General features: G+C 37.6%; 1 protein-coding gene across 6 annotated transcripts in view; it reads left to right on the forward strand.

The window, feature by feature from the left end:
- Positions 1-12,060, forward strand: part of SH3KBP1 (SH3 domain containing kinase binding protein 1) — a 231,575-nt gene that overhangs the window by 144,560 nt on the left and 74,955 nt on the right. The window contains exon 1 of one of the 6 annotated variants that reach the window (XM_056327163.1): positions 7,439-7,465. The exons of the other annotated variants lie outside the window; for them this stretch is intronic. Within the exon in view, the coding sequence (XP_056183138.1) occupies positions 7,454-7,465 (12 nt within the window). The 5' untranslated portion in view covers positions 7,439-7,453. Of the gene's footprint in view, positions 1-7,438; positions 7,466-12,060 lie in introns of those variants that run through there. 6 annotated transcript variants of the gene reach the window in all.

Below are 12,060 nucleotides of genomic sequence, written 5' to 3' on the forward strand. Positions count from 1 at the left end.
TGTATCTCTACAAGAGGTGAGTTTTAAATCGTTAATTTCCTGCATCTAGGTATGTAAAAGAAATACGTGGCAGAGAAAGAAAATCACCTAAGATAAGCATACTGTTATAATTTATATTATAGTAGTGTTTATAATTGGTGTGTAACGTAAGTGTTCACTTGTAAGGTGATGCATATGTAGGCACTGACCAGATTTCAAGTGTTGCATAAAATTCAGTTCTCCCGAATCTAATATAAGCAGATGAGAATTTACTAATTATAAGGCCCTGTTAATTCCGTGTAAAGGATTTCTTGTGTCTGCAGTTTACTATAATTGTAGATACCTCTACAGTAGTGATTGTAAATGGGAATGGATTAAAATAAATTACTTATCCCTTGAACTATGTTTTAATGTGAAGTGTTCGCAAAGTGGTTATGAAGTGGCCTTCATTTCGTGAAGGGAAGTCTTACTCCACTTTGTAATAATGAGAAGTCTTACCCTGGTTTTTCACAAAGAACAAGTATTTGTGCAGCATAAGCCAATAAGTTTGTTACCCAGCCAAAAATTGGATATAAAATTTTCAGAAAATTTCTAAAATTTTTCCATTCTACCCACAGACCTTCCTTCCTGTGTCTTCAGATTTCTTCTATAGTTGGCATGGGTAGTGGACAATAATGGCTTTGTTCTTGTAAACGCAATCCATCATTTGTGTTTCAAGTGTGTAAATAACTGAAAGCAGTATTTTTTTTGTTGTCATTGCTTTTTTTCTGTCTAGGGTCAGGATGATTAACATTTGAGCAATGCCATTCACAGGTTTCAACACTGCGGTCTTTGCCTACTCTTAACACCAAAACGTTACCCACTGACACAACGTTTGGTTACAGCTGCAGAACATTGACTTCCCCAAATACTTGTCTCCTGGCTGCAAGAAATTCCTCCCTTGTCATTGCCATGTTCTTTGCCATTTAATGCTGGCTGAGAGCGAGAGAATCCTGCATTAAGTTTGCTGTTCCAAGCAGGGTCACATTTAGCTTAAGAGCTCTGCATACTGGTTCAAGTATGATGCAAAGTGCCAAATAGGTACAAATTTTTCTCTAGCAGTGTATTTTTTAAGGGGAGCTTTCCCCTGGTATCTGCCTTGTTCATTTACAAGTGGCCTCATTTTTTAAATAACTTGTAATCTTTTGAAGAGGCAGAAACAATGCTTTCCTCAATTCATTCTTTTTCACTCTTTTTTTCTTTTTTTTTGTTTGTTTTTATTTTAATTCTTTCTGAAATTTGGAGACTGTAAAACTTGCTGTTGCTTCTTCTTGGTACAGTTGTTGATGAAACATTTTATGTATTATTGGAATGATACTGTTACCTTTTTGATTTAAAATATTTCCTAACAACTGCTGATTTTTTTAAAGCATCAATAAATTAGTCTGAGGATTTTATAATGTGGAATTATTTATAACAAGATAATTCCTATGGAAAATCTCAGCCCCTTTTACAGAGTAATCAACAGGGTCTCATTTTGTTGGCGTTATCACTTGGTGTTCTAATGTGGTTTCAGTTTTATGAATAATAAGTTTAGATCATATTTCATGCAGAGGTGATACAAATTACTGAGGTGTTAAGAAGGTTTTTACACAAATATTGGCAGGAGTATGAGGGCAGAAAGGATTGCTGACTGTGGAGCAGAGGCAGATGCCATTAGGCTCTCCTGTAAATCACTAGGCAGTTTGATGTGCTCCAAGTGCTAGCCCAGTGGTAACAATGTAGGATATAGCGGCCCTTGTCTTTTAAAGTGATCAATAAACTCTCTAACTAAAGGCAGAACTGAGGAATTGTGTGAAACCCCATTGGTTTTATTGGTGTGCAGAATTCATTGCTTTGCTGTTCTTTGTTATAAAAATCACAGAAGCAGATTATCCTAGGGAAATTAATGATGCGGTTGTGGGAGTTTAATTTGAGCAGTGCCATCAGTACTGTGCTTTTATTTAAAAAAAAAAAAAACCAAACACAAAAGAATCAAATACTTTGTAGTCGTTTTCTTTGCATTTTTGCATTAATGAATGAACCACAGGCCGTGTATAGCTGGAATCAGATTCCTGAGGCTTGGCTCTGACAAATTCCCATTACTGATAGGTGTAAGTGAACTAATTTACAATGCTGCATGTGACTGAAGATGTAGCTTGCTGACAGATGAATTTTTAGAGGAAATACAGTATGCATATAGGCATGTTGTGTCTCCTGAGAAAATTCCGTATAACACTGTTGAAGTAGCACAAACTTTATGGTCAAAGAGAAAAGCTCATTTCACATGTCCTCCATCTGTTTGTGCAGATTCAAGACATTTAAACAGGTGTTTATGCTTATTTCTTTATTCCTTTTTCATTCTGTAGTAGCTTATCTATAACTTCTGTTTCTAGGTTGGACTTCCTTCCAATATGATCTTGTATGTGCTTCCATTGTTCTAATAAGCTATGACATCTTCCTCTCCTGTGTCTAAAAATAAACCTCTAAAAGTATAGGAAAATATATTCAGCCAATACACTCCTTAGTCTGAATTAACTGTATTGGGTTGATCCGTGAGTTGAGGCTTCAGCTGGAAATGCTAAAGACCGTAATAGGTGAATATAGAGTAAGAAGTCTTAAAAAGCCATTTTTGTCTTTCTGAAAACTGCCCTTAGTTCAGAATAGACTATTGAGAGTATTTTTAACATTTTCAATTTAAGGTACATTTGTAGTTTTCTTCAGGCAAGACTTATGTAGTTGGCTAGCAGTGGTGAATTTGAGCACAGCTAGATTTCATTAACAGCCTTTGATGAGGTCACATTAGTGTTTGCCAGAGCTTAATGCAGATTATGTACTCAACCATCAAACTAGGGGATATTGCAGCCACTGTAATGATTTAATATAAAGGGGGAGGTTGTCATGGCTCTAGATCCAGCAACGTGTAAGATCTAGTTAACTGGTGCTTAGGGATCCTTCTCACTGCAAAACACGGAATTTATACAGAATTTTTTATTTCTGTGTATATTTAGTATGTTTGGGAGAGGAGAAATGGAGGAGAAGTAATGGAAGTAGACACAAGAGTTACAAGGGCTGGAAGCTCATGTCAATTATTAAGTCTACCTGTCCTTTGTAATAAGATAGAAATTTGTAAACTCTGGGTGCCTGCAAGGTCTGAATTTCTATTTTGAGCCAGTGAGCCGGGGTGAATATGTTACACTGACAGTCACATCTTTGCCACACCTGTTCTGTCAGGTCCTGCCTAGCTGCTTGTAGAAAACATTATTTGTCCTTAATTTTCAGTTGTCATTTAAAAAGAAGGCTTTGAGAGATGCAAGTTGTAGGTTCCTCCTGGCATTTCTAAACCGGCTAATGAGGCATGGCCAGCACTGGCTGTGTGGGCTGTGCGCGTCAGTCTGTGCTTGCGTCTCTGTTGCATGGCTTGCTGCTACTTACTTTTCTCCTCCAGTGACTTTGGAGGTGCTTGCTCCCTTAACAGAAATGTTGAAGCCAGTGTTTAGAATACTGAGATAATGAAAAAATGGATGTGAGCAAAACCACCTGGTACTGAATACAAATGCTATTAAAAATGCCTGCTGAGGCAGAGAGCGTGCAATGTGAGTATCAAGTGTGTCTACACACACTTTGCACTTGAAGGCACAGGTTTCTGGCATTATTTATTCAGACACAGCCATCGGTGATGGCAGCAGCAGTCGTGGCAAGCAGCAGCAGCGTCAAATTCTATGTAGGAACAGGGGGAAGCGCTCAGCTGTTCAAGCAGCATTTGTGTTTTGCTTTGAAGTTGCTGTCAGCGTAGTCTGGTATCGCTTTCCTAACCATTTATTCTGGTGCCATCTTGTGAAGAAAGCTACAGGGGAAGAAAGACCCTGACGCCTTCTGCAGTTGTCATGAGAGCAAGGCTGCCTGCAGCAAAGGCTCACTACTTCACCGGTGTAACTTTCCATTCCTTAAGTTCAGGATCTATGTGTTTTTTTCATTATGCCAAAAAATAGCACACATCTGCAAATGGTGGCTGATGTTCATGAGGCAGTGTAGACATTAGAAATAAATTCTGTAGAAGATTGTTACTCTTTCTGGAGTAACTAATTCACAGGAATAAGAATGAAGGGTAGGGGAAATATGACTGGCTCATGAAATGAGGGACAGTGGAAGAGCAGCATGCCCCTTTCGGGGAGTCTGACTCAAAGCAGGACTTGGTACCAAGGGAAGAGAACGGGAAATGAAAAATTAAGTTTAAAGGAGGAACAAATTCTATAATGTTGTCTGGCAATGAGTCTCTGCTGAGTCACTGAACTGTGCTATGTGAGTGAAGAGTGACTCCTGATCGCCTGTGCACTTCCTGCCCTCCCCTGCTGTTCCAGTAGATACCTGCGCCTTCGTTTTCTCAGTTTGGTTTGTAAAATGTCCAAGCTGCCTGAACAGGGTTGTCCAGGTATTGGTGGCATGGTTCAGCTTTCACATCAGTCTGCACTAGCAGTTTTTGGCAGAGGAGGTTACCCACACAGTGGTTTGTGCTGCTTGTGACATTTTTTAGGCTTTTGGTTTTAATAAAGCAGCTATTGGACTCTAAAGAAATGCAAGCTAGTCGATGCCCATGCCACGAGACTTTACATGTATATTGTTGGTCCTTATTCAGAGAAGATTTGTCCATACAAAAAGAACACATCAAGCATATGCATGAAAACATTTTCAACGTGTTCCTGACTTGAGCTGCTTGAAGAACATCTAAAAATAGAAGCGGAGTAATGTAAGAAGTATTGATAGCACCAGAAGATACTCATAAAAGCAGCGTGGAAAGTCTGATCTGTTCTCCTGGGGCGCAGCACTGGGCTTCTGCCAGAACAGTCCTCCTGGAAGAGTGCTCTCTGGGAGGGAATACTGGTTTTTCAGTCATGGTTTTGATTAGGAAATCTTAGGATGCTGCAGTCTGGAAAACAGGATGTGTAGGTTTAAGCTAATGCAATTTTATTTCCTAATAGGGACACAATAAAAGTATATATGTTGTAAGTTGCTCTGGATCAGCTGATGATCGTTAGCTTGCTAATCACAGTAAATCTCTGTATTTCACTTGGGTCTGTACCATTACCAAGCTTTATACCTTGAAAAGCTTTTTATAAGAAGAGTCATTAAAAACCCCCGAATACTGTGCTTTAGTAGTTCAAAATAAAGCTGATTTTCAGAGTTCCAGAGATACTTGATGGAGACATAAACGGAATTTCTAGGAGAGGTCTCATGTTTCAACTTCAGTATGGAGAAAATGCTTCAGAAAGTAACAGTACTGATATGCAAGCTAGCTTTTTTTTCTCTCTGATGAGCTTCAAGAGAACTGGCTCACAAGCTAATACAATATGGTATGTCTAATAACAGCAGTAAAATCTACTTAAGTAAAATCTAATTGATATAAATTGATACAAAAAGATTTACATTAATGTAACCAAGGCTTTAGGTATAAACAGTTTTATAAGCTGTGTCTTGGTGTTTCTAAGTAAAATAACTTTTTTTGCTTGCCCCAGTTGGATTTTGTTAGATAATATAACTAATTTTTAATTGCTATGTCTGAGTTGTTCTTTTAACTTTGAAAAGATTATAAAAATTATAATGAAATGAGATCTGATATTCTTAGCACACATGAACTTTGAAAATTAAGAGAACAAACACAGTTATGCAAATCAATAAAATAACCCTCCTGACTTTGGAAATTACGTGAGTAACTTTAAAAATACTGCTGAATGGAAACCAAACTGAATATAACCTGTAAAGTAAAATTTATACACTCATCTTTTGCTGTCTATTAGCTTCATTGGTTTGTGAAATTTTTCTGAAATGGTTTCCTTTTTTAAATGTTCTCTACTCTAGAATTATTTTTACAAAGTCATGCCTGATTGTAGTATTTATACTTTTAAATACTCATAAAAATTATAAATGTTTTACAGATTATTCTTCTCTCTTAAAACAAATACCAGTAATTGTGTGTTTTCTGGAACTGAAATTAATGACATATTGTAATATAACTTGAAAATAATTTGGGATTGGAAAACAGAAATCCTCAGGAAGGAGGTTGCAGGTCAATAGGCCTTCAGACTTGCTCTGAATCACTCCTGAACCTGTTCTGCAGCATGGTGCAAGCCCAGGGAGTGTTGCTGCAAGAGATGTTGCCTTTTCTGTAAGCCATCATCTCTTGCTCATTTCCATTCTTTAAAATATCCTTGTATTTCTTCTGGAGATTTGTACTTGCAGTGGTGGTCTAACTCAGATTGGTTTTGTTTTGCTTTCAGTATAAGGCCAAAGGGAATCTCATAGATCATCTAATCCAAGCCTCTCAACTGGATTAAGACCAAATATATATAAATAATCTCCAGGGGATGGCTGGTTTTTAAAAAAGCATCTAGTAAAGAAAATTGTGTATCCTCCCTGTGTTCTCATATTTCACTGTTGTAGCAGAAAATATATTGCAATATCCTGGCTCTGTAAAATAACCCTTTTCTTATTCTTTTTTGTAGGAACCATGTTGAACAATTTATTGTCTTCCTCTTTAAAATCTACATACTGTCTTAAGTTCATCATGTCCTTCCTTACACTGTTTCTTAAAACCAGAGAGGACCAAATTTTTTGCTTTATCTTTTTAATGTATGAGTTCAGAGGCTTTTTTTCTTGTCCCATAATTGTTTTGGCACTCTCATGAGAATGCCTCTCTCAAGAATGGGCTGTGCGTCTATAGGGAATGTGTTGAGTGTGCCTAAGTATGTCCATAGTAGATGTGTTTGTGTGTAAATGCTTACTGAATAACATATAAGGTCAAATGGGAGTGAGTGTATATTATCTTGTGGCTTTGTTAAATATAAATCTTTAACTTCTTTCACATTATCTGAGAAGCCCACGGTCTGTTTCCCTCCCCTGCCCTTTTGCAATCGTTTTAAAGTTGAATGTTTGTGAGGAGGCAACATTAAAAATTTATAAGATTTTCATGGAACAGAGCATCATCTTAATATTTCAGTTTCTTGGTCATCCTTCTTTAAAAACAAAAGCTGAAACAAAGGCATAAATAACATGAAATTTCAGCTTATTTAAAAAAAAAAACAACACAGGGGCTAATACACTCAGAATTTGTCATAAGCTTATTTTCTTGTAGAGTTGTTTACAAAACGTTCTGCCTGAGCTGTTCACAAAAAGTCTGTAGGTCCTCGCTCACATTGCCTTTCCTAGCTGTCGGTCTTAAGAAACTAGGCTGGCTTGGGAAAGGAGAGGAAACTTCTTGCTGTGAGTGAGCAGAGGTAGGAAAAGCTCCAGATTTCCTGTGAAACAAACAAGTGGAACCTTTGTTTCCCCGGGATGACCCAGAGTGTGAGTCAGTGTCAGGGCTGGGCTCCTGCTCTCGCTGAGCTCATGCAAGGAAGAGGCAGGACTCCAGGGCTGCTCTTGGACACTTGGAGCTGCTGAAAGGCAGCTTGGCTTCACAATGGGAGAGGAGGTATTTCTTTTACAATTAGTTGGGTGTTTTTTTCTGTGGCTATTTAAAACTGCATCATAATATATATTCTGCAGAGCACAGGATTCAACTGCAGGGTTCTTTGGTGGTTCTGCACACTTTGTAGATGCTGGGTAGGTAAGAAGAAAAGAAGGAAGAAAAGTGCTGGGGATCCTGAAGTCCATTTCTGCTATAGAGGACCATATTATAATAGGGGGTTACTTTTGTGTGAAAACATATTCTGTCCTGGCTCTGTTTAGCTAAAGTTTTTTTCCTTTCAGGCTGTTTTGGCCATTAAACTTGCACAGATGTTTTTTATTTCTATATGATTTGGTTTCAAGTTTCTTACTCTAAAGAATAATGTAACATTTCAGTTAACCAAGACTAGTTGGACAGTCTTTAGGATGTGCTCTTTCAAATGTTTGCTTAGTAAACAAAAGTTCACCTCCACACACATCTTTTTTTCCTTCCTAAATGCACTAATAAAACTGCACTACTTTTTTTTCTTTTTTTTTTTTTTTACTTATTCCTCTTCTGTGTGAGGTGACATTTGGAGTTTTTTGTACAAATGAGGAAAACTGATACAGATGATTTTTGGAGAAAATGATCTTGGGATAATAAAATCTAAATGGAAATTAGCCTTTCCTTCAAGAAAAAGCAAGGAAAACTGGAGTCAACTGACGCTTGTAAAATTTTATAGAAAGCTGAATGGAGAGACACCAAGTAAACTGTTTAATGATTTGCAGATACTTTGGGGACTCTCAGTAGAAAAATGTAAATTTCTCTCAACTTTGGCTTTTCACAGCTGAAGTCAGTAAGCTGTGTGCAGAAATGAAGTTCCAAGTTTTCTGAGTTGCTTTTTTTCTTAAAATGTGCCATGTGTCTTTCTTTTTTTCTGCCTTAAAAAAAAAAAAAGAGAAAGGAGGAGAGGAGGAGTGCAACGGATCATAGACCAGCCAGGCACTTGGTGGGATAAGAAGTCTGTAGTCCAATTTCTAAGATGCCTTTTTAACTCCTTGTGTGTGTTTCTATAGGAGGTCAGTGGCATTTTGTGTTTCTAAAATGGTTCTTAGATACTACAGATGTGAGCTTATATTATTACAGTTAGTTGACTAAATGCTGCATAAAACCTTCCCAGTAAAAACCAGGGAGGGGGGAAAGAGAACTCAGCCTCTGGGGATAAGTCCTGAGGCAACAGCAACTGGTAGCCAAGCAGGGGCTGCTGGTGGCTGCTTTCTGCTGGGCGCTGCACTGGCCACCCAAAGAGCAGTAGATCTCCATATGTACAGCTGACAGTTTCTTTTGCAGCAGTCTCTGTACTTAAAGCATTTGCTGAAAACAAAAGCTGAAACACATGATACTAGTAATTTTCCATTTGTGTTTTGAGTTTCGGAGCTTCATTCAAAGGAAAAGAGATGATATTCCAGTCAGTTGAAAGAGAACTGGATGGAGATGCTAATGTATTTTGCTTTGTGACTTACTGCTCTGCAGTTTTCCATGTAAGAGTTTAAAATATCTCCCTGGTTTTCCTCAGTGAATTCTGCCCTGATTTTGGTGATGCAAGGTAGAGGGGGAAAAACACCCACTAAAAAATGAAAATTACTAATAATCTAAGGAGAAAAGAAGAAATAAAATGTAAAAATAGAAGAAATATTTGCTATGAAAATTACTAATAATCTAAGGAGAAAAGAAGAAATAAAATGTAAAAATAGAAGAAATATTTGCTATCAGCACTAACTCTGGGACTATCTGCCTGACAGTATGTGTTTAGTCTTTTTTTAAAAAATCATTGAATTTAAGAAAATTGAACAGCTACTTGACAGTTTGTTGTTAGCTTTCACAAAAGAGCAAAGAAGTATTGATGCCATTTTAAAAAGGAGGATATTAAAGAAGAGCCATTACCTGCTTACTGTTTTCCTAGGGGTTTTGGTTTGGTTTTTTGTTGTTTGTTTTTTGGGTTGGTTTTTTGTTGGGGTTTTGGTGGGTTTTTTTGAAATTAAAGTAGCTGCACTGCTTTCCTTACTGCTGCAAAAGGAAGTGGAGATGTAGCAGTTGTAAGGTTCATTAATTTTTGTAAAAGAGGGAGGTTTCATAACAGCAGTTTCTGCTGGATGGCACAATCTGGATCATGCTAGTTACCAACTGCAATCTAGACAGGCACGATTCTCCTGGGAGAGTAGGAAGGAATTTCATTCACTCAGTGCAGACTGACTAAAAGATTATTCCTAGAGGAGATAGAAATTAATTGTGAATTGCAACTGCAAACGTTAAAATTCCTGGCAAGGGGTTAAGGGGACATGGTCCTTTACATTTGTGAGAGCCACAGTCAATAAAAGGGCAAAATGAAAAATAAATAAAGCAGCAAAGAAGACTTACCTGCTCCAAAAAATAATTTCATTACAGAAGCACATTCTAGCGTCGTAAATCTGCAGCTTGAGGAAGAGAGAAAATGAGCTTGTTCATACTGCTCATTTTGATGTGCATGCTTTCAGTGCTTTGAGATGAGGCAGTTGGGAGCATGCTGTGTGGGTTCCATTCTGTATTTGATTTTTTTTTCTAATTTAATTTGCTGAAGTGTTCTCACTCATCGATGATTCTGAGATGTCTTCCTGCATTTGTTTCAGCAGCATCTACCTAATCTAATCTCTTAAATTCACTTTCTCACCATTAACCTTTTAGGAAGGTAGATTTATAGTTCATTAATGGTTTGAAACCAACAGCCTGACAGCATCAATTGTCAAGATTCCAAATTGTACAGAAATCTGAATGTTACAAAGTGTGCAAGTTAAGACACATAAGTTTCTCTCCTGTCCAGCACATCAAGCCTGTTGGTAGAAAAAAGCCTCTCCACTGGTGTTCCCTGCCCATAATTTGAAATTTTAAGAACTTGTCAAAATATGAAGCTACAACAGCTTTAGAGTCTGAGCTCACCTGTGAGTAGAACAGGTTTAACTTTGGCAAATGGTGATGTAAAAAGCAAAATGTGCACTATTCTGGTCTCCAAGCTACCCAGAGTTGTAATGAAAATGATGTTTCACTGCTCATATTCATGTTTTTGTTCCTACCCCCCTTTTCTGTCCAAGAAGTTGTATTTTACCTACTTATTTCCTTTAATGTTATTTGAAATAGCACATATTTCTCTGGTGGCTTGCACAACACTAACGAAGATAATCTTCATCTGTGGTTTGTATAGACTGCTGGTGGTCTGCTAAACACCTGGTAGTTTTAGCACATGGATAGCTGGATGGGACATTTGGTGCTGGCTCAGGACATTTCTTAATGGAGCTCAACAGCTGGAAACAAGAACTAAAGTAATCTTCCATTTAAGCAGTTCTGAAATTGCTGAAGAGATGTTTTGTCGTCATATATGGGAAGTTAGGAGTCTGTGAAACACTGATTAGATGTCTTCCCCACTATGAAGGTTTGGGACTTTTTAATTCAAAAACATAAATTGCATGAATGTGGAGAATATAAACAGTCAGAGCTCAGCATAAACATCAATATTGTCACGGAGGGAGCAATGTGTATTCATACACTGAAATATTGTGCATCTGAAGACGTCTTAAATCTCTAGCATTTTCTCAGAGTAAGCTGGAGACCGTTAAAGCCTTTTCAGACTGCTTGACAGACTCAAATTTATTCAGGAGGTTGGTAAGTTGTTACAAGTGCTTCACTGATAGTGTTGCGCTAAACATCATCTACCTTATGGGTCAGAAAAAGTTTGAGGCAGCTAAACAGGAAATGCAAATACATACTTCTGTCCTGTGGATTTGTCGTCTTCCTTACTTTTTCATTATTTCAATAGCTGACTGTCATTCCAGTGTTTGCTTTTTATAATCTTTTAGGCTTACAGTAGATTTCTCTGCTTCTGTGAGAACTACAAAAGACAGCCCAGGAAAGCAGACTTGCATATGCCATAAAGCATTTTTTAGCTCTGAAATTTCTGCATTGAAAATTTTTGTAGTGGCCTACAAATCAGAGGATTTAAATTAACCTGTAAGAGTTACTGCTTTATAATTTTGAAGACTTTTCTAATTATTTGCACCATATATCTTTGTTCTCCCTATGGTTTTGCTTTCTTTTTAACTGGAAAACTTAGTTTGCTAGTATTTGGGGGAAGAGAGGAGCTGGAAGAATCCTTTGAAGTCTCCCTTGTATAATGACTTTGGTTTTATGTCACCTTGTGTTATTTAGATTTACTTTCCAAAGTGTACTGTATTCAATATTCCATATCCATATGTTAAAGAATGAGATCTCCAGTAAACTGAAAGATCCTGAGACATTTGTAGTTCAGATCAGAACTGTGCCTGGGCTGGTATCATGCCTCCAGTCATATTCAATACTGGGAGCCTAGGAAAAGTGTGTGAGAACAGGGTAAACATGCAGAGAAATTCCTGCAGTGAGTCTTCACAGCCTTTAGTCATTTTGAACTTTGTGGTTGCTAACCCTAATGGATTTTTGTTCCTCATCAAACCAAGTAGCCACATTTTCATTGCAGGTAACATGTTAGCATCTATAACTCCTGTGAAAGAGTTCTACTCACTGGATGACACATGGGAAAGAGTTACCTCCCTGCACTTTAAATGTGGTACCTGCTA

Source organism: Falco biarmicus, chromosome 2 (assembly GCF_023638135.1).
Source record: "Falco biarmicus isolate bFalBia1 chromosome 2, bFalBia1.pri, whole genome shotgun sequence".
In the NCBI taxonomy this organism is placed as follows: domain Eukaryota; kingdom Metazoa; phylum Chordata; class Aves; order Falconiformes; family Falconidae; genus Falco; species Falco biarmicus.